The sequence below is a fragment of the Aquarana catesbeiana genome, linkage group LG09, assembly GCF_042186555.1.
Source record: "Aquarana catesbeiana isolate 2022-GZ linkage group LG09, ASM4218655v1, whole genome shotgun sequence".
Taxonomy (NCBI): domain Eukaryota; kingdom Metazoa; phylum Chordata; class Amphibia; order Anura; family Ranidae; genus Aquarana; species Aquarana catesbeiana.
The window spans coordinates 320,683,859-320,709,091 of record NC_133332.1 but is presented as its reverse complement, the minus strand read 5'-3'; the positions used below and the strand labels follow the sequence as shown (position 1 = coordinate 320,709,091).

Here is a 25,233-nt window from a genome sequence, read left to right as displayed (position 1 = left end):
TAGATTTTGTGGGTGCCGTGATTTCAGTAAAACTGATTTTGCTGCAAAATTTGCTGTTCAACTGATTTTGCCGCAAAATTCCTGCATTTGCCCTGAGCAAAAATTACTGAAGCAAAACGCATAATTTTGAGGGTAGTTGAGTTTATTCCATTTAGCGATCTTTGTCTTTTTTTTTCCCACGTACTTTGTTATTTTTGTATTGCCGCTTTACTGTATATGTTTTTATTTGAGTTTTTTTGCCCCCATTTGTTTTTTTTTTTTGTTTTTTTTTTTTTTAAATACAACTGTCCCTTAAAATGTGACATCAGTCTATTGGATAGATCAGCCAAAGGATGTGAGGATCAGAAGCACCATATCCCAGAAATACACAAAATGTTTACAGATACAAGAAATGGGATTTTTAAGGTGCCAAACAAACTGATATACCAACAATTAATTCATAAAATCACAAAATGTTATTATGAATATCCAAAAGTTAAAAACAGTCATAATCTAAAAACCATCATGGATAATTAATGCGGTCATAAAGGATGTACAGTGTTTTCAGCTCAATATGTTTCACCATTCAATGGCTTCCTCAGGAGACGTGTGAATCACTGTACAAAATAATTCTATACATGAAAAGAAAAATAACATATATAGGTCAAACATGTAAATTGTATATACATGTATAGAAAAATAACATATATAAGTCAAACATGTACATTGTATATAGATGAATAGAAAAATAACATATATAAGTCAAACGTAAAATAGTATAGGTATATTTATACCTTAAATACACAGACTGTATGACTAATGATGTTTAATTGATGTATTAATAAATTGATTCAGTCTGTGTATTTAAGGTATAAATATACCTATACAATTTACATGTTTGACTTATATATGTTATTTTTCTATGCATTTATATACAATTTACATGTTTGACTTATATATGTTATTTTTCTATTCACTTATAAAAATTAGTTTGTACAGTGATTCACAAGTCTCCTGAGGAAGCTATTAAATGGTGAAACACGTTGAGCTGAAAACACTGTACATCCCTTATGACCGCATGAATTATTCATGATGTTTTTTAGATCATGACTGTTTTAAAAGTGGTTGTAAACCCATTACAACCACTTTACCTTACAGGTAAGCCTAGATTAAGGCTTACCTGTAGGTGCAAGAAATATCTCCCAAACCTAAAAGGTTTAGAAGATTTTTGCAGGAATAATGGCACCGATGTCTACGGCGATGCCTCTGAGAATCATGCCTGTAGCTATCAGAGTCTTGTAATGCCTCATGCGACTTGCACTTCCTTAACAGCTAGAGGGCCGTAGTTTGGAGGCTCTGGTTTTTGACAATATGGTGACAGTAAATAAAGGAGTGGTAGCCAATGTGCTTCGGGGGCCAGAAAATCCATCTTCATCGGGGCTTGGACTTGGTATGTGGAATTGCTATATGGTTCTATAGTATGATGTTCTGGAAAGAGAGCTTACTGCAGAAACAAGCGAATGCAATAACTCAAAACGGTGTTGATGGTCCAAAACATTAGGCTAGTAAAAGACCAAGCCAGATGGATGGTGATGGTGCAAGCAAGGTTCCAGGTTTTGAAGTTCACCAAAAACTGCAAGCGGTGGGGGAAAAACTTAAAAAAAAAGGTGAAGTTGTCCTTTGAGGTATCGTGGGTTCAAGTTTTCAAAAGTTTGCGCACACGGTGTACAGAGTATGTGGATATAGAATACCTTTCTAGAATATTGTTGTTTGTCTTCACTGTGTAGCTGTGTATGCCTGAGTAGCCCTAGGCTTAGACAGCTCGGAAAGGATTCAGCTGTCGTTTGTGGAAGCCTCCCTATCTATAGGTTTAACATCTGCAGGAACTTATAATTGAATGCCCCTATTACAAGAATTCAGCCATAACACGGGCAAATTACAGAGGAATTTCAATAAGAAGCATCCAGAGGAAGCCCACACAAACACTGAGCAGAACCTACAAACTCCATGTAAGATGTTGTCACTGGTGAGGACCTTAGTACTGCCAGGCAATCCCTCTTCCTAGGTTGTACTCTGAGTCAATAGATAGATATCAAAAAACGTGGAGCGTAAACACTTTCACTCACCGCCCAGTGAAACGCACAGACTCCATTCTCTTCGGATCTCGGTGTTTGTGTGGTGGGAGGTGCAGCCTGCAATTCTTAAGCTTTCTGTCACTGTTTGTATGTTCCTGTTCAGACTTGCTGGCCAGGTAACCAGAATCTCAGGAGAAAGTCGAAGGGGATTATTCTGCTTTGGAGCAGATACCGGCAGCTAGAGGTGGCAATACCGGTGGGCTGACGGAGAATTCGGGGACTTTTGGTGCAAACATTTTTGGTATGTTGCAGCATATCCATTTGCCGATTGCAGTACGTATACCGTATATACTTTGCGGCTTGCAAGTAGTATATTGAGGTTATGGATGAAGCTATCAGCCATAACCCCAGTATTTTTTTTTTTCAGCAGGCGGCTGGCTTTCTCATAAAAGTGGTCAGAGCAGCTTATTAGCCGCTGGATTGCTATCCGAAGCAGCCGCCGCTCGCCAGTGATTATTGGGGCCTATCTTAAATAAAATCTGACTATGCAATCTAACCAAACAAATACATTTGCTATAAAATCACCTAAATATCCATAGCAACACACCGTTTTCACCAACATGCCCGAGAAATGACCCGACGGTGCAGCCCGGCTGCTCACAGAGGCGAACTGAGACGAGATCGTCTCTAATCGCCTCTATGGTCTTGGAGGACCTGAGCGACGTCATGACGTCTCTTCCGGTCTAGGGAAGAAGTAACTCATTTTTTTTTTGTTTTTTTTAAAGCAAAAGATAATACTTTTTGTTTTTTTTGATCTTTTGCTTTTAAAGGTAAAGGAGAGATTTGGGGTCTTTTTGACCCCAGGTTTCTCCATAAAGAGGACTTGTCATCCCTTATTTCTATTACAAGATCTCTCCATAAAGAGGACCTGTCATCTCTTATTTCTATTACATGAGATCTCCATAAAGAGGACCTGTCATCTCTTATTTCTATTACATGAGATCTCCATAAAGAGGACCTGTCATCTCTTATTTCTATTACATGAGATCTCCATAAAGAGGACCTGTCATCTCTTATTTCTATTACATGAGATCTCCATAAAGAGGACCTGTCATCTCTTATTTCTATTACATGAGATCTCCATAAAGAGGACCTGTCATCTCTTATTTCTATTACATGAGATCTCCATAAAGAGGACCTGTCATCTCTTATTTCTATTACATGAGATCTCTCCATAAAGAGGACCTGTCATCTCTTATTTCTATTACATGAGATCTCCATAAAGAGGACCTGTCATCTCTTATTTCTATTACATGAGATCTCCATAAAGAGGACCTGTCATCTCTTATTTCTATTACATGAGATCTCCATAAAGAGGACCTGTCATCTCTTATTTCCATTACAAGAGATGTTTACATTCCTTGTAATAGGAATAAAAGTGATAAGAAGAAAACATTTAAGGGACAGTGTAAAAATAAAATAAATAATAATAAAAAAAAAATGTAAAGTGTCCCCATCTCTTCATACTCGCACGCAGAAGTGAAAACATATGTAAGTCGCGCACGCATATGAAAATGGCATTTGTTCCACACATGTGAGGTATCGGCGTAAACGTTAGATCAAGAGCAATAATTCTACCACTAGACCTCCTCTGCAACTCTAAACAGGTAAAAAAAAATGTAAGCGTCGCCTATGGAGATTTTTAAGTATGGTAGTTTGTCACCAATCCACGAGCGTGCGCAATTTTTAAGCATGACATGTTAGGTATCTATTTACTCACATCAACATCATCTTTCATATTTTACCAAAAAATTGGGAAATATATATATATTTTTTTTCAATTAAAGTGTAAAGTAATTTTCTAGCAAAGAATACTGATTTAAACTTGTAAACAAAAAGTGCCAGACAAGGCCTGGTCTTCAAGTGGATATATATACGGGACGAGGGGCATCATATTTTCTTTGGTTACATCTGTATTGTTCTGGGAAATCATACGCTTGAATGGAAATGTCTTGTTTACTGAAACTTTCCTCTAACTCCTGACTCCACCACTGTCAATATTTTTGCGCGGTTAAATTATCCGTGCAACCAAAACTAGTTATGGGTAGAGTGGAGAAAGATTAGAGACCCTGTTGGATTTTTACTTCTACTTGATGTTTTGTTGGAGAGACTGCCCCCACTTGAGGTCCATTCAGATGATGCAGTGCCCATCTTCCGGCAGTATTTTGCATGTTTGTTAAGGCAGCCCATTCATTTTGAATTGGATGCCAGTGCACCATGACGTATATTTCAATGGACAGCCAACACAAAAGGACCACAGCACACAGATACAGTATTTCACTGCTGGACGTTGTAGGGCATCAAAGTATATTGTGAGGTGCTGGGTATGTGCCTTGGAGAGCCAATCCAAATGAGAGACGCTGCATCCCACTGCACATGGTTCCATGCGTTAACAGATGTTGTAGTAAGAAGCGGTAAATTGTGTGTTTTACTGCAACGCACGCACATACTAATAGACTCTAACAAGGGCTTCACCACACAGGATCTGAGGAACAAATCCCCTACAAAAACGAACATTAGTCTATATATGTTTAGTTTGCTGTAGAGGAATACTTTTGGGATGAATTGAAACTCTAATTGTACGCCAGATCTCTCATCCGACATCAGTACCTGTAGGGTTCTGGTAATACTCCATCATACAAAGACATTCTAGACACTTGTGCTCTTCTAACCTTGTGGTAACAGTTTGGTGAAGACCCTTTTCTGTTCCAGCATGACTGTGCCCCCCCCCCCCCCCCCTGTGTACAAAGCCAGCTCCATAAAGACATGGTGTGACCAGTTTGGTGTGGAGGAACTCGAGTGTCCTGCACAGAGCCCTGACCTCAACCCTACTTTTGGAAGACCTTTGGTATAAGATCTTCTCATCCAACTTCAGTACCTGCCCTTAACCCTATGGAACACCTGTGGTATGAGGTCTTCTCATCCCAAAAGTGTTCAGTCAGTTTGAGATTGATCGTGGAGAAAATCGAGTGTCCTGCACAGAGCCTTGACTTAACCCTACTGAACACCTTATGAATGAATTGGAATGAGTCAGGTCTTCTCAATCAACATCTCCATAAAGACATGGTTTGACCAGTTGGATGTGGAGGAACTTGAATGTCCTGTACAGAGCCCTGACCTCACCCTACTGAACACCTTTGGGATGAATTGGAATGCCAATGGTGAGCCAGGTCTTTTTTTTCTTTTTTGGTGCCCAACACGAGGCTCAACATGTAAGCTAAGTAATTTTATCCAACATCAGTACCTGACCTCACAAATGGGGACAGATCCCCACAGACACCCTCCAAAATCTTGTGGAAAATCTTCCCAGAAGAGTGGAGCCAGCTCCAAAAAGACATGGTTGGACCAGTCTGGTGTGGAGGAACTTAAGTGTCCTTCACAGAGCTCTGACCTCAACCCTACTGAACACATTTGGAATGAAATGTAACATCAACTGTCTCATCCAACATCAGTTTTGTCCTTGCAAGCTCAGGACTAAGAAACTCTACCATTAATAGTAACTCTTCATGTAAACCACACATCTTAAAATCCAAGAAAGGCTCATCCTGCTTCAAACTAATACACTACATGGCACAACCTATGTGAACACCTCTCCAGATTATTCAGTTCAGTTGTCTCCAGTGAAGGGTCCTGGTAATACTCCATCATACATAGACATTGTAGACAATTGTGCCCTTGTGATAACAGTTTGGTGAAGACCTTCTTCTGTTCCAGCATGACTGCGCTCCTGTGTACTAAGCCAGCTCCATAAAGACATGGTTTGACCAGATTAATGTGGAGGAACAGGAGTGTCCTACACAGAGCCCTGACCTCAACCCTACTGAACACTATTGGGAGGAATTGGAATGCCGATGGTGAGCCAGGTCTTCTCATCCAACATCAGTACCTGACCTCAAACTCCCACAGACACCCTCCAAAATCTTGTGGAAAACCTTCCTGGAAGGGTGGAGGATGTTATACACACAAAGGGGGTCAACTCCATATTAACGACCATAGTTTTGGAATGGGATGTCCAACAAACTCGGAACCCTGACCTCAACCCTACTAAACACCTTTGGGATGAATTGGAATGCTGATGGTGAGCCAGGTCTTCTCATCCAACATCAGTATTTGAAGGGTTCAGTTAATACTACATCATACAAAGACATTGTAGACAATTGTGCTCTTCCAACCCCCCCCCCCCCCCACAGTGACCATGACCAGTTTGGTGTGGAGGAACTCGAGTGTCCTGCACAGAGCCAGATCATCTCATCCAACATGAATACCAGACCTCACAAAGGGGCACAAACTCCATCACAAATCTTGTGCAAATACTTCCCAGAAGAAAGGAGGCTGTTTTAGTCACAAAAAGGGGCAACTCTATAATAAGGTGTAACTTTTATGGCGTAACTCCATAAGGGTGCCCATTGGGAGGAAACTCAGTATTAATGGCCATTGGGGTGGGGGGGCAACTCCATATTAATGGCCGTGGTGGTGGAGGGGCACGTGCATATTAATGGCCATGGTAGTGGTGGTTGAGGGGCATCTTCATATTAATGGTCATGGTAGTGGTGGTGGAAGGGCGTCTCCATATTAATGGCCATGGTAGTGGTGGTGAAGGGCACCTCCATATTAATGGCCATGGTAGTGATAGTGAAGGGCACCTCCATATTAATGGCCATGGTAGTGGTGGTGAAAGAACACCTCCATATTAATGGCCATGGTAGTGGTGGTAGAAGGGCACCTCCATATTAATGGTCATGGTGGTGGAGGGGCACCTCCATATTAATGGCCATGGTAGTAGGGGTGGAGGGGGACTTCTATATTAATGGCCATGGTAGTGGTGGTCGAAGGGCACCTCCATATTACTGGCCATGGTAGTGATGGTGGAAGGGCACCTCCATATTAATAGCTGTTGATCTCGAACAGGATGTCCAACAAGCTCATACAGGTGTCCACAGACTTTTGATAACATAGTACATTATGGAATGAATGTGGTAAGTTGGATATCACATGACCTGATGTTAGTGGCACAGTGGGGATGTCATGACACGTTCTCACCGTCTTACGTTACACACACGTTACACACAGTTCTCACCTGGTGAAATCTTCTTCTCCCAGCATGTGTCGAGGAACAGGAGAAAATCTAGATGGCGTGACTTGAGGGGGCTGGTATGGGGATTTGCTCTCCACACTGCTTAGGTATCCACCCAGAGTGGAGTTATGGCTTATATGGTTATCAACAGTGAAAGCTGCAAAGTCAAGAAGAGACAGGACAGGTGAGAAGTAAGGTGATAGAATTTCACAGTCTAGATACGTAAACCTTACATCAGATATGCATGGGTGTAGGTCATGCCCCCTATAGGATTAGACAAGACTGTGCGGGTGGCGCCCCCTCTAGGATTAGACAAGACAAGGGCATCTTCTAACATGAGATTGGCCCTGTGAAGGTGGTGCCTCCTCTAGGATCAGACAAGACAAGGGCAGCTTCTAACATGAGATGGGCCCTGTGTAGGTGGCGCCCCCTCTAGGATTAGAGAAGGGCAGCTTCTAAAACAAGATGGACCCTGTGTAGATGGCGCCCCTCTAGGATTAGACAAGACAAGGGCAGCTTCTAACATAAGATGGACCCTGTGTAGATGGCGCCTCCTCTAGGATTAGACAAGACAAGGGCAGCTTCTAACATGAGATGGGCCTTGTGTAGATGGCGCCTCCTCTAGGATTAGACAAGACAAGGACAGCTTCTAACACAAGATGGACCCTGTGTAGATGGCGCCTCCTCTAGGATTAGACAAGACAAGGACAGCTTCTAACACAAAATGCGCCCTCTATAGGTCATACTCACTGCTGGCATAGTCAGGGGGAGCGTAAATCTCATTGAGGTGAACTGGACCCGGCTTGGCCACTTTGAGATAAACCATATCGGACGTGTTCTTCAGAGCAGACACGGCTTCCTCGTGTCGGACATCCTGTAGGTTGCTGTTATTTACCTGTGGAAAGGTGAGTAAGAAACTGTTAGGTGGGAAGGAAATCTGCCTTCTGCCCTCAGATCTCCAACACAAGTTCCGGCACTCACCGCCAAGAGCCGGTCACCGATCTGCAGTCTTCCGTCTTTCTGTGCTGCTCCCCCCTCAATGATCTTGGTGATGTAGATGCTGTTGTCTCCTGGAATGTGTTGGTTCCCGATTCCTCCGGCAATACTGAACCCCAGCCCTGAAGAGCAATGGAAGAAGACTGCATTGTTACATCTATAAGGTACGAGTCAAAGCTTTGATTCCCTCAATTTGGAGAGATTTCCTCTCACTTCCTGTTGTGACTATGAGACAGGAAGTGAAAGAAAATTCCAAATTTTTGTTGTCCGCAGAACAGAAATAGAGGTCGTTTCTGAAAAGGGTCCTGTGCGATTTTGGGTCTGGTTTGGGTGAGAATTCAAATAAGAATTCGCACCTGAATTGCACCTGAACCGGTGAAAACCGCACCGTACTCTGGACTGCAAACTGCAACCAGACCTGTGTGACCCCGACCTTAGAGAACCAATACTGCTCAGTGGTGGGAATTTCTCCTGAGCACAAAACTTTTTACAGATTTTAGGAAGATTTGGGTGATTATTCTCCGTGTTGTTTCCGCCACCTGATGGTTACATGAAGTTATTCTGCAGCAAAGTGCAGCGAGAACAAAGCGCCCCTCACATCCCGAGAGAGGAATGATTCCCTCCGCTCCCCCATCCTCTGCTCCCCCATCCATCTCCCACACTGACCCCAATAGATGAAACCTGGCTCCGGCTTCTCAGCCCACTCCACACAGCACACAGCCCACTCCAAACAGCACACTCCACACAGCACACTCCACACAGCACACAGCCCACTCCAAACTGCACACTCCACACTCCACACAGCCCACTATACACACTACACAGCCCACTCCACACACCACACAGCCCACTCCACACAGCACACAGCCCACTCCAAACAGCACACACCACACAGCCCACTCCACACAGCATACTATACACACTACACAGCACACTCCACACACCACACAGCCCACTCCACACAGCACACAGCCCACTCCAAACAGCACACACCACGCAGCCCACTCCACACAGCACACTCCACACAGCACACAGCCCACTCCACACAGTCCACTATACACACTACACAGCCCACTCCACACACCACACAGCCCACTCCACACAGCACACTCCACACAGCACACAACCCACTCCAAACAGCACACTCCACACACCCCACTCCACACAGCCCACTATACACACTACACAGCCCACTCCACACAGCACACTCCACACACCACACAGCCCACTCCACACAGCCCACTATACACACTACACAGCCCACTCCACACACCACACAGCCCACTCCACACAGCCCACTCCACACAGCACACAGCCCACTCCAAACAGCACACTCCACAGCCCACTCCACACAGCACACAGCCCACTCCAAACAGCACACACCACACAGCACACAGCCCACTCCACACAGCCCACTGTACACACTACACATCCCACTCCACACACCACACAGCACACTCCACACAGCCCACTCCACACACCACACAGCTCACTATACACACCACACAGCCCACTATACACTCCACACAGCCCACTCCACACACCACACAGCCCACGCCACACACCACACAGCCCACTTTACACTCCACACAGCCCACTATACACTCCACACAACACACAGCACACTCCACACAGCACACTCCACACAGCCCCCTATAAACACCACACAGCACACTCCACACAGCCCACTATACACTCCACACACCACACAGCCCACTATACACACCACACAGCCCACTCCACACAGCCCACTCCACACAGCATACTATACACACTACACAGCCCACTCCACACAGCACATAGCCCACTCCAAACAGCACACTCCACACAGCACACCGCCCACTCCACACAGCACACTCCACACAGCCCACTCCAACTCCACACTCCACACAGCCCACTATACACACTACACAGCCCACTCCACACAGCACACAGCCCACTCCAAACAGCACACACCACACAGCACACACCACACAGCCCACTCCACACAGCATACTATACACACTACACAGCCCACTCCACACAGCACACAGCCCACTCCAAACAGCACACACCACACAGCCCACTCCACACAGCATACTATACACACTACACAGCACACTCCACACAGCACACAGCCCACTCCACACAGCCCACTATACACACTACACAGCCCACTCCACACACCACACAGCCCACTCCACACAGCACACAGCCCACTCCAAACAGCACACACCACGCAGCCCACTCCACACAGCACACTCCACACAGCACACAGCCCACTATACACACTACACAGCCCACTCCACACACCACACAGCCCACTCCACACAGCACACTCCACACAGCACACAACCCACTCCAAACAGCACACTCTACACACCCCACTCCACACAGCCCACTCCACACAGCCCACTATACACACTACACAGCCCACTCCACACAGCACACTCCACACACCACACAGCCCACTCCACACAGCCCACTATACACACTACACAGCCCACTCCACACACCACACAGCTCATTCCACACAGCACACTCCACACAGCCCACTCCACACAGCACACTCCACACAGCACACAGCCCACTCCAAACAGCACACTCCACAGCCCACTCCACACAGCACACAGCCCACTCCAAACAGCACACACCACACAGCACACAGCCCACTCCACACAGCCCACTATACACACTACACATCCCACTCCACACACCACACAGCACACTCCACACAGCCCACTCCACACACCACACAGCTCACTATACACACCACACAGCCCACTATACACTCCACACAGCCCACTCCACACACCACACAGCCCACGCCACACACCACACAGCCCACTTTACACTCCACACAGCCCACTATACACTCCACACAGCCCACTCCACACACCACACAGCCCACGCCACACACCACACAGCCCACTATACACACCACACAGCCCACTCCACACAGCCCACTATACACACCACACAGCCCACTCCACACACCACGCATCCCACTTCACACACCACACAGCCCACTCCACACACCACACAGCCCTCTCCACACGGCACACACTCCACACAGCCCACTCCACACAGCCCACTATACACACCACACAGCCCACTTCACACAGCACACTCCACACAGCCCACTATACACACCACACAGTCCACTCCACACAGCACACTCCACACAGCCCACTACACACAGCCCACTCCACACAGCACACTCCACACAGCACACTCTACACAGCCCACTCCACACACCACACAGCCCACTATATACACCACACAGCCTATTCCACACACCACACAGCCCACTATACACACCACACAGCACACACCACACAGCCTACTTCACACACCACACAGCCCACTCCACACAGCACACTCCACACACAGCCCACTCCACACAGCCCACTATACACACCACACAGCACACTCCACACACCACACAGCCCACTCCACACACCACACAGCCCACTCCACACACAGCCCACACCACACAGCCCACTCCGCACACTTCACACAGCCCACTCCACACACCACACAGCCCACTCCACACAGCACACACCACACTCCACACAGCCCACTCCACACAGCCCACTATACACAGCCCACTCAACACACTACACAGCCCACTCCACATCACACAGCCCACTATACACACCACACAGCACACTGCACAAAACACAGCCCACACCACACAGGCCACTCCACACATCACACGGCCCACTCCACACCACACAGCCCACTCTGCACACCACACAGCCCACTATACACAGCCCACTCCACACACTACATAGCACAGCCCACTCCACACAGCACACAGCCCACTCCACACAGCACACACCACTAACCACACAGCCCATCCCACACAGTCCATGCCACACAGCCTACGCCACACACCACAGAGCCCACTCCACACACCACACAGCCCACCCCACACAGCCCATTCCACAACCCACACAGCCCACTCCACACACCACACAGCCCACTCCACACACCACACAGCCCACCCCACACAGCCCATGCCATACAGCCCATTCCATAACCCACACAACCCACTCCACACACCACATAGCCCACTCCACACACCACACATCCTACACCACAGAGCCCACTCCACACCGCACAGCCCACTCCACACAGCCCACGCCACACACCACACAGCCCACTCCACACACAGCCCATTTCACACACCACGAACCACACGGTCCACTCTACACACCACACAGCCCACTCAGCACCACACAGCCCATGCCGCACACACCACACAGCCAACTCCACACACCACACAGCCCACTCCACACACAGCCCACACCACTAACCACACGGCCCACTCCACACACCACACAGCCCACGCCGCACACACCACACAGCCAACTCCACACACCACATAGCCCACACCACACAGCCCATCCCACACACCACACAGCCTACCACACACAGCCCACTTCACACCACACAACCCATTCCACACACCACACAGCCCACCCCACACAGCCCACGCCAAACACCACACAGCCCACTTCACACAGCCCACATCACACAGCCCACTACACACCACACTCACACAGCCCACAACACACAGCCCACTCCACACAGTCCACTCCACACACCACACAGCCCACACCACACGGTCCACTCCACACACCACACAGCCCACTCCCCACAGACCACTCTACACACCACACAGCCCACACCACACACCACACAGCCCACTCCACACAGCCCACACCGCACAGCCCACTTCACACTCCACACAGCCCACTTCACACAGCCCACATCACACAGCCCACTACACTCCACACAGCCCACACCACACAGCCCACTCCACACACCACTAACCACACGGCACACACCACATAGCCCACACCACACAGCCCATTCCACACAGCCCACGCCACACACCACACAGCCCACTTCACACAGCCCACACCACACAGCCCACTCCACACACCACACAGCCCACTCTACACACCACACAGCCCACTCCACACAGCCCATTCCACCTCCCACTCCACACAGCCCATTCCACCTCCCACTCCACACAGCCCACACCACAGAGCCCACTCCACACCACACAGCCCACGCCACACAGCACATAGCCCACTCCACACCACACAGCCCACTTCACACCACACAGCCCATACCACACAGCCCACGGCACACAGCTCACACCACACAGCCTACACCACACAGCCCACTCCACACACCACACAGTCCACTCCACACATCCCACTCCACACAGCCCACTTCACACACCACTAACCACATGGCCCACTCCACACACCACACAGCCCACACCACACAGCACATAGCCCACTCCACACCACACAGCCCATTCCACACACCACACAGCCCACGGCACACAGCTCACACCACACAGCCCACACCACACAGCCCACTCCACACACCACACAGCCCACTCCACCTAGCCCACACTGCACAGCCCACTCCACACTCCACACAGCCCATTCCACCGCCCACTCCACACAGTCCACACCACACAGCCTACACCACAGAGCCCACTCCACACCACACAGCCCATGCCACACACCACACAGCCCACTCCACACACCACTAACCACATGGCCCACTCCACGCACCACATAGCCCACCACACTGCCCACACCACACCACACAGCCCACGCCACACACACAGCCCACTCAACACCACACAGCCCATGCCACACAGCACATAGCCCACTCCACACCACACAGCCCACTTCACACCACACAGCCCATTCCACACAGCCCACGGCACACAGCTCACTTCACACAGCCCACATTACACAGCCAACTCCACACACCACACAGCCCACTCCACACACAGCCCACACCACTAACCACACGGCCCACTCCACACACCACACAGCCCACGCCGCACACACCACACAGCCAACTCCACACACCACATAGCCCACACCACACAGCCCATCCCACACACCACACAGCCTACCACACACAGCCCACTTCACACCACACAACCCATTCCACACACCACACAGCCCACCCCACACAGCCCACGCCAAACACCACACAGCCCACTTCACACAGCCCACATCACACAGCCCACTACACACCACACTCACACAGCCCACAACACACAGCCCACTCCACACAGTCCACTCCACACACCACACAGCCCACACCACACGGTCCACTCCACACACCACACAGCCCACTCCCCACAGACCACTCTACACACCACACAGCCCACACCACACACCACACAGCCCACTCCACACAGCCCACACCGCACAGCCCACTTCACACTCCACACAGCCCACTTCACACAGCCCACATCACACAGCCCACTACACTCCACACAGCCCACACCACACAGCCCACTCCACACACCACTAACCACACGGCACACACCACATAGCCCACACCACACAGCCCATTCCACACAGCCCACGCCACACACCACACAGCCCACTTCACACAGCCCACACCACACAGCCCACTCCACACACCACACAGCCCACTCTACACACCACACAGCCCACTCCACACAGCCCATTCCACCTCCCACTCCACACAGCCCATTCCACCTCCCACTCCACACAGCCCACACCACAGAGCCCACTCCACACCACACAGCCCACGCCACACAGCACATAGCCCACTCCACACCACACAGCCCACTTCACACCACACAGCCCATACCACACAGCCCACGGCACACAGCTCACACCACACAGCCTACACCACACAGCCCACTCCACACACCACACAGTCCACTCCACACATCCCACTCCACACAGCCCACTTCACACACCACTAACCACATGGCCCACTCCACACACCACACAGCCCACACCACACAGCACATAGCCCACTCCACACCACACAGCCCATTCCACACACCACACAGCCCACGGCACACAGCTCACACCACACAGCCCACACCACACAGCCCACTCCACACACCACACAGCCCACTCCACCTAGCCCACACTGCACAGCCCACTCCACACTCCACACAGCCCATTCCACCGCCCACTCCACACAGTCCACACCACACAGCCTACACCACAGAGCCCACTCCACACCACACAGCCCATGCCACACACCACACAGCCCACTCCACACACCACTAACCACATGGCCCACTCCACGCACCACATAGCCCACCACACTGCCCACACCACACCACACAGCCCACGCCACACACACAGCCCACTCAACACCACACAGCCCATGCCACACAGCACATAGCCCACTCCACACCACACAGCCCACTTCACACCACACAGCCCATTCCACACAGCCCACGGCACACAGCTCACTTCACACAGCCCACATTACACAGCCCACTACACATTCCACACAGCCCACACCACACAGCCCACTCCACAAACCACACAGCGCACTCCACACAGTCCACTCCACACAGCCCACTCCACATACCACACAGTCCACTCCACACACCACACAGCCCACTCCACATACCACACACCACACAGCTCACTCTACACACCACACAGTCCACCGTGTGCCACACCACACAGCCCACTTCACACACCATACAGCCCACTCCACAGTGTCCACTCCACACACCACACAGCCCACTCCATATACCACACAGCCCACTCCACATACCACTCACCACACAGCACACTCCACACACCACACAGCCCACTCTACACAGCCCACACCATACAGTCCACTCCACACAGCCCACTCCACACACCACACAGCCCACTCTACACAGCCCACACCATACAGTCCACACCACACAGCTCATGCCACACAGCCCACTCCACACACCACATAGCCCATCCCAAACACCACACAGCACACACCACATAGCCCACACCACACAGCCCACTCCACACTCCATACAGCCCACACCTCACAGCCTACACCACACAGCCCATGCCACACACCACACAGCCCATGCCACACACCACACAGCCCATGCCACACACCACACAGCCCACTCCACACACCACACAGCCCACTACACACTCCACACAGCCTACACCACAGAGCCCACTCCACACCACACAGTCCACACCACACAGCCTACTGTGTGCCACACCAAACAGCCCACTTCACACAGCTCACGCCACACACCACACTCCACACACAGCCCACTCCACACAACACTAACCAAACGGCCCACCAAACACACCACACTGCCCACACCACACAGCCCACGCCACACACCACACAGCCCACTCCACACCACACAGCCCACACCACTCACCACACAGCCCACACCACTCACCACACAGCCCATTCCACACACCTCACAGCCCACTCCACACACCACACAGCCCACTCCACATACCACTCACCACACCACACAGCCCACTCCACACAGCCCACACCACACAACACAGCCCATACCACACAGCCCACACCACCCACACAGCCCATACCACACACCACACAGCCCATACCACTCACCACACAGTACACTCCACACACAACACAGACCACTCCACACACCACTCAACACAGCACACTCCACACACCACAAAGCCCACGCCACACACCACACAGCCCACGCCACACACCACTCACCACACTATTCCACAGACCACACCACACAGCCCACACAACACAGGCCATGCCACACAGACCACACCACAAAGCCCAAACCACACAGCCCACACCACACAGCCCAAACTACACAGACCATGCCACACACCACACAGCCCAAACCACACACCACACAGCCCACACCACACTCCACACAGCCCACTCCACACACCACACAGCCCACACCACACAGCCCACTACACACTCGACACACCACACTCCACACACCACACAGCCCACACCACACAGCCCACGCAACACACCACACAGTCCACACCACACAGCCCACTCCACAGCACACAGTCCACTCCACACACCAAACAGCCCATACCACTCAGCCCACTCCACACACTACTCACCACACAGCCCACACCACACAGCGCACTCCACACAGCCCTCACCACACAGCCCACTCCACACAGCACACAGGCCACGCCACACAGCTCACTTCACACCGCACAGTCCACTCCACACACCAAACAGCCCACTCCACACACCACACAGCCCACTCCACACCACACAGCCCACTCCACACACCACGCAGCCCACACCACACAACCCATACCACCCACACCACACAGCTTACACCACACAGCCCACTCCACACAACCCACGCCACACAGCCCACTCCACACACCACACAGCCCACTTCACACACCACACAGCCCACTCCACACACCACACAGCACATAGGTCAACACACACAACACAGCCCACTCCACATACCCCACAGCCAATACAGAGATGATAAACAAGAATTCCAGGTGTGGATGTTTTACATCGATAAATTGCTCCAGCTTAGACCAACTTAGACCTCTGTATTACACACAGTGCCTCATACCTCTGTATTACACACAGTGCCCCATACCTCTGTATTACACACAGTGCTTCATACCTCTGTATTACACACAGTGCCCCATACCTCTGTATTACACACAGTGCCCCATACCTCTGTATTACACACAGTGCCCCATACCTCTGTATTACACACAGTGCCCCATACCTCTGTATTACACACAGTGCTTCATACCTCTGTATTACACACAGTGCCTCATACCTCTGTATTACACACAGTGCCTCATACCTCTGTATTACACACAGTGCCCCATACCTCTGTATTACACACAGTGCTTCATACCTCTGTATTACACACAGTGCCCCATACCTCTGTATTACACACAGTGCCCCATACCTCTGTATTACACACAGTGCCCCATACCTCTGTATTACACACAGTGCCCCATACCTCTGTATTACACACAGTGCTTCATACCTCTGTATTACACACAGTGCCCAATACCTCTGTATTACACACAGTGCCCAATACCTCTGTATTACACACAGTGCCTCATACCTCTGTATTACACACAGTGCCCCATACCTCTGTATTACACACAGTTCTCCATACCTCTGTATTACACACAGTGGCTCATACCTCTGTATTACACACAGTGCCCCATACCTCTGTATTACACACAGTGCCCAATACCTCTGTATTACACACAGTGCCTCATACCTCTGTATTACACACAGTGCCCCCTACCTCTGTATTACACACAGTTCTCCATACCTCTGTATTACACACAGTGCTTCATACCTCTGTATTACACACAGTGCCCCATACCTCTGTATTACACACAGTGCCCCATACCTCTGTATTACACACAGTGCCCCATACCTCAGTATTACACACAGTGCCCAATACCTCTGTATTACACACAGTGCCCAATACCTCTGTATTACACACAGTGCCTCATACCTCTGTATTACACACAGTGCCCCATACCTCTGTATTACACACAGTGCTTCATACCTCTGTATTACACACAGTGCCCAATACCTCTGTATTACACACAGTGCCCAATACCTCTGTATTACACACAGTGCCCAATACCTCTGTATTACACACAGTGCCCAATACCTCTGTATTACACACAGTGCCTCATACCTCTGTATTACACACAGTGCCCAATACCTCTGTATTACACACAGTGCCCAATACCTCTGTATTACACACAGTGCCTCATACCTCTGTATTACACACAGTGCCCCATACCTCTGTATTACACACAGTGCCCAATACCTCTGTATTACACACAGTGCCCAATACCTCTGTATTACACACAGTGCCCAATACCTCTGTATTACACACAGTGCCCCATACCTCTGTATTACACACAGTGCCTCATACCTCTGTATTACACACAGTGCCCCCTACCTCTGTATTACACACAGTGCCTCATACCTCTGTATTACACACAGTGCCCAATACCTCTGTATTACACACAGTGCCCAATACCTCTGTATTACACACAGTGCCTCATACCTCTGTATTACACACAGTGCCCCATACCTCTGTATTACACACAGTGCCCAATACCTCTGTATTACACACAGTGCCTCATACCTCTGTATTACACACAGTGCCCCCTACCTCTGTATTACACACAGTGCCCCATACCTCTGTATTACACACAGTGCCCAATACCTCTGTATTACACACAGTGCCCCATACCTCTGTATTACACACAGTGCCCCATACCTCTGTATTACACACAGTGCCCAATACCTCTGTATTACACACAGTGCCTCATACCTCTGTATTACACACAGTGCCCCATACCTCTGTATTACACACAGTGCCCCATACCTCTGTATTACACACAGTGCCCAATACCTCTGTATTACACACAGTGCCTCATACCTCTGTATTACACACAGTGCCTCATACCTCTGTATTACACACAGTGCCCAATACCTCTGTATTACACACAGTGCCTCATACCTCTGTATTACACACAGTGCCTCATACCTCTGTATTACACACAGTGCCTCATACCTCTGTATTACACACAGTGCCCCCTACCTCTGTATTACACACAGTGCCCCATACCTCTGTATTACACACAGTGCCCAATACCTCTGTATTACACACAGTGCCCCATACCTCTGTATTACACACAGTGCCCAATACCTCTGTATTACACACAGTGCCTCATACCTCTGTATTACACACAGTGCCCCATACCTCTGTATTACACACAGTGCCCAATACCTCTGTATTACACACAGTGCCCCATACCTCTGTATTACACACAGTGCCCCATACCTCTGTATTACACACAGTGCCCCATACCTCTGTCTCCTCATTCGATAAGCTCAGACCAGCATCTCTAATCCCAAACTCCCAATCCTAAAACCTCCCCAGTCCTAAAAACTGCATTCCCAATGACATGTTCAAGGAACAGCCACATGTTTGCTGGTCATCCTCCACTTCCCAGCATTCTCCATACTCACCTTTAGGACCTTTTAGTAGATTGACCTCCACAATGGTCTCTGGGGGACTTTGTCTGCGTCGGACTAGCAGCCTCACTACTGGCCCGGCCTCCTTCAGAGCCTCCACCGCTTTACTGTGAACCACCTCCGTCACATCCACATCGTTCACCCGCAGAACGCAGTCCGTCACCCTGCACACAGGACACAATACTGATTATACACTGCTTACTACTGGTTATGGTATATACTGCTTACTACTGGTAAAGTATTCATACCCCTTGAAATTCCCCACACTTTGTCATGTTACAACCAAAACCGTAAATGTATTTTATTGGGATTTTATGTGATAGACCAACACAAAGTGTCACATAATTGTGAAGTGGAAGGAAAATGATAATTGATAAAAATAAATATGTGAAAAGTGTATGTGGGGGAGTGCATTTGTATTCAGCCCCCTTTACTCTGATACCCCTAACTAAGATCTAGTGGAACCAATTGCCTTCAGAAGTCACCTAATTAGTAAATAGAGTCCACCTGTGTGTCATTTAATCTCAGTATAAATACAGCTGTTCTGTGAAGCCCTCAGAGATTTATTAGAGAACCTTAGTGAACAAACAGCATCATGAAGGCCAAGGAACACACCAGACGGATCAGGGGTAAAGTTGTGGAGAAGTATAAAGCAGGGTTAGGTTATAAAAAAAATCTCTCAAGCTTTGAACATCTCACGGAGCTCTGTTCAATCCATCATCGGAAAATGGAAAGAGTATGGCACAACTGCAAACCTACCAAGACATGGCCGTCCACCTAAACTGACCGGCCGGGCAAGGAGAGCATTCATCAGAGAAGAGCCAAGAGGTCCATGGTAACTCTGGAGGAGCTGCAGAGATCCACAGCTCAGGTGGAGAATCTGTCCACAGGACAACTATTAGTCGTGTTCTCCACAAATCTGCCCTTTATGGAAGAGTGACAAGAAGAAAGACATTGGTGAAAGAAAGTCATAAGAAGTCCTGTTTGTAGTTTGTGAGAAGCCATGTGGGGGGCACAGCAAACATGTGGAAGAAGGTGATCTGGTCAGAGGAGACCAAAATTCAACTTTATGGCCTAAAAGCAAAACGCTATGTGTGGGGAAAACTAACACTGCACATCACCCTGAACACACCATCCCCACCGTGAAACATGGTGGTGGCAGCATCATGTGGTGGGGATGGTTTTCTTCAGCAGGGACAGGGAAGCTGGTCAGAGTTAATGGGAAGATGGATGGAGACAAATACAGGACAATCAGAAGAAAACCTGTTATGCACATAGGGCCAGACTTTTCGACCAAACTTGTCTGAGGGAATAAATCCGTTGGACAATTCGACCGTGTGTGGGCTTCATCGGAACTGCAGCGGACCTTTTCTGTCGAAAATGTGACGGACTTTAGATTTAGAACATGTTTCAAATCTTTCCGACGGACGTATGCTAGTCCGACGGATGAAAACCGACGTTAGGGCAGCTATTGGCTACTGGCTATGAACTTCCTTATTCTAGTCCGGTCGTACGTCATCACGGTCAAATCCGTCGGACTTTCGTTTGATTGTGTGTAGACAAGTCCGATTTGACAGAAGTCCATCGAAAAGTCAGTCAAAAGTTCGTTGAAAAGTCTGACATGATTCAGTCCGTCGAAAGTCCGGTCGTGTGTACACAGCATTAGAGTCTGCAAAGACTTGAGACTGGGGAGGAGGTTCACCTTCCAGCAGGACAACGACCCGAAACATACAGCCAGAGCTACAATGGAATGGTTTAGATCAAAGCATATTCATGTGTTAGAATGGCCCAGTCACAGTCCAGACCTAAATCACATTGAGAATCTGTGGCAAGACTTGAAAATTGCTGTTCACAGACGCTCTCCATCCAATCTGACAGAGCTTGAGATAATTTACAAAGAAGAATGGGCAGAAATGTCCTCTCTAGATGTGCAAAGCTGGTAGAGACATCCCCAAAAAGACTTGCAGCTGTAATTGTAGAGAAAGGGGGTTCTACAAAGTATTGACTCCGGGGGGCGCCATACAAATGTCCCCCCCCACACTTTTCACATATTTATTTGTATCATTTATCATTTTCCTTCCACTTCACAATTATGTGCCACTTTGTGTTGGTCTATCACAGGGGTAGGCAACCTTTGAGCACAGTGTGTCGAAAAATGTTTTCAAAGAAATTGAGCGTGCCGATTTTATAACAAAAAACATCAACTTCACACTTTCAATCACGAAAAGGATTTTTTATAAAGTAAATGCTGTAAACTACTTGACCAGTAGTGAGATATTAACATCCTGCACCTTCACACCTCAGATCACTGTCCCCCCTGCACATCTGCCCCACCACTGTACCACCCTGCTCTTCTGTCCCACCACTGTACCACCCTGCTCTTCTGTCCCACCACTGTACCACCCTGCTATTCTGTCCCACCACTGTACTACCCTGCTATTCTGTTCCACCACTGTAAACCCCTGCTCATCTGCCCCACCACTGTAACCCTCTTTCTAATCTGCCCCTCCAACTATCCCCCTTTCTCATCTGCCCCACCACTGTACCTCCCTGCACATCTGCTCCACCACCGTACCCCCATGCTCTTCTGTCTCACCACTGAACCATCTTCTCACCTGTCCTAACACTGAACTTATCTGCTCATCTGCCCCACCACTGTAACCCCCTTTCTCATCTGCCCCACCAATGTACCTCCTGCACATCTGTCCCACCTCTGTTCCCCCTATTTATCTGTCCTACCAATGTACCCTCCTGCACATCTGTCCCACCTCTGTTCCCCCTATTCAACTGTCCTACCAATGTACCTCCTTTCACATCTGCCCCACCGATGTACCCCCTGCTCTTCCATCCCACTGCTGAACCCCTCTTCTTATCTGGCCCAACACTGAACCCCCCCCCCCCCCCGCTCATCTGTCCCACCACTGAACCCCCTCCTGCCCATCTGCCCCATCACTGTAACCCCCTGCTCATCTGCCCCATCACTGTACCACCCTGCTTTTCTGTCCCACTGCTGAACCCCCTTCTCATCCCTCCCACTACTGTACCTCCTGCACATCTACCCCACCACTGTACCCCCTTGCTCTTCTGTCCCACCACTGTAACCCCTCTGCTCATCTGCCCCATCAATGTACCCTTTTTCTCATCTGCCCCACCACCCTGCACATCTGCTCCACCGTTGTATCCCCCTGCTCCTCTGTCTCACTACTGAATCACCTTCTCACCTGTCCTAACACTGAACTTATCTGCTCATCTGTCCCACCACTGTAACCTGCTTTCTCATCTGCCCAACCAAAGTACCTCCTGCACATCTGTCCCACCTCTGTTCCCCCTATTCAACTGTCCTACCAATGTACCTCCTTTCACATCTGCCCCACCGATGTACCCCCTGCTCTTCCATCCCACTGCTGAACCCCTCTTCTTATCTGGCCCAACACTGAACCCCCCCCCCTGCTCATCTGTCCCACCACTGAACCCCCTCCTGCCCATCTGCCCCATCACTGTAACCCCCTGCTCATCTGCCCCATCACTGTAACCCCCTGCTCATCTGCCCCATCACTGTACCACCCTGCTTTTCTGTCCCACTGCTGAACCCCCTTCTCATCCCTCCCACTACTGTACCTCCTGCACATCTGTCCCACCTCTGTACCCCCTGCTCTTCTGCCCCATGGCTGTAACCCCCAGCTCATCTGTCCCACAATGTACCTCCCTTCTCCTCTGCCCCACCACTGTACCCCCCCTGTACATCTGCCCCACCTCTGTACCCCCTGCTCTTCTGCCCAACCACTGTTTCCAGGGGGAGAAGGACTTAATTGGCCACTGCTAAAGCCAATCACAGTCCTGCAATCAGGTGACAGTTTGTGGAATTACTGTTGAGCTTCTGGGAACTTTGTTGAAATTATTCTGGAACCTCTGCATCACTTACTACTGAACCCCGGCACTCTGTGTCCTTTTAAGCCACAGCCAGTATTCAGCGCAATAAAAGTCACACCCAACTTTTGCTGCGGTGCACCGCACTTTTTCTCAGCTGCGGGGGCCCAACTTATGATCCTGCACACAGTCCCGCTGCTTTCAGAAAATACCCCTGACCTGAGCTCATAATTGCGCATCCATTTCAGATGCTTGTATGTGACATCACATACATCCCATACATCTCATACATCCCATACATCACATACATCTCATACATCACATACATCACATACATCCCATACATCCCATACATCTCAAACATCCCATACATCTCATACATCCAATACATCACATACATCCCGTACATTTCATACATCACATACATCCCATACATCACATACATCTCATACATCACATACATCCCATACATCACATACATCACATAAATCACATACATCTCATTCATCCCATACATCTCATACATCTCATACATCCCATACATCACATACATCCCATACATCTCATACATAACATATATCCCATACATCCCATACAAGCACGCGGGCTGGATGTGAGAGTTGGATCAGCAGGATGAGTGTGCCAGGACAGGTAGATGTGTCTCATCTCTGCTTCCTTTCACCACTCTGCATATCACACATATCATAGATGAGAAGAGGGTACAGCGGTGGGGCAGATGAGCAGGAGAGTACAGTGGTGGGGAAAATATGCAGAAGGGGTTTAGAGGTGGGACAGAAGAGCAGGAGGTACAGTGGTGGGGCAGATGTGCAGGAAGTACTTTGGTGGGGCAGAGGAGAAAGCGGGTTACAGTGGTGGGGCATATCGTAGATGAGAAGAGGGTACAGTGGTGGGGCAGATGAGCAGGAGAGTACAGTGGTGGGGAAAATGAGCAGAAGGGGTTCGGAGGAGGGGCAGAAGAGCAGGAGGTACAGTGGTGGGGCAGATGTGCAGGAGGTACTTTGGTGGGGCAGATGAGAAAGCAGGTTACAGTGGTGGGGCAGATGAGCAGATAAGTTCAGTGTTAGGACAGGTGAGAAGGTGATTCAGTAGTGAGACAGAGGAGCAGGGGGATACAACGGTGGAGCAGATGTGCAGGAGGTACTTTGGTGCGGCAGATGAGAAAGCGGGTTACAGTGGTGGGGCATATCATAGATGAGAAGAGGGTACAGCGGTGGGGCAGATAAGCAGGAGAGTACAGCGGTGGGGCAGATAAGCTGGAGAGTACAGAGGTGGGGAAAATGAGCAGAAGGAGTTCAGAGGTGGGACAGAAGAGCAGGAGGTACAGTG

At 49.7% G+C, this 25,233-nt stretch overlaps 1 protein-coding gene across 3 annotated transcripts in view; it reads right to left on the bottom strand.

Annotated features, from left to right (window-relative positions):
- LOC141108829 (disks large homolog 3-like) overlaps window positions 1-25,233 on the bottom strand; it is a 150,458-nt gene that overhangs the window by 72,916 nt on the left and 52,309 nt on the right. For all 3 annotated transcript variants that reach the window (XM_073600786.1, XM_073600788.1, XM_073600785.1), the window contains exons 5-8: window positions 20,014-20,183; window positions 8,170-8,306; window positions 7,939-8,083; window positions 7,192-7,345 (exon numbers count right to left, since the gene is read on the bottom strand). In XM_073600786.1, the coding sequence (XP_073456887.1) occupies window positions 7,192-7,345; window positions 7,939-8,083; window positions 8,170-8,306; window positions 20,014-20,183 (606 nt within the window). The remainder of the gene's footprint in view (window positions 1-7,191; window positions 7,346-7,938; window positions 8,084-8,169; window positions 8,307-20,013; window positions 20,184-25,233) is intronic.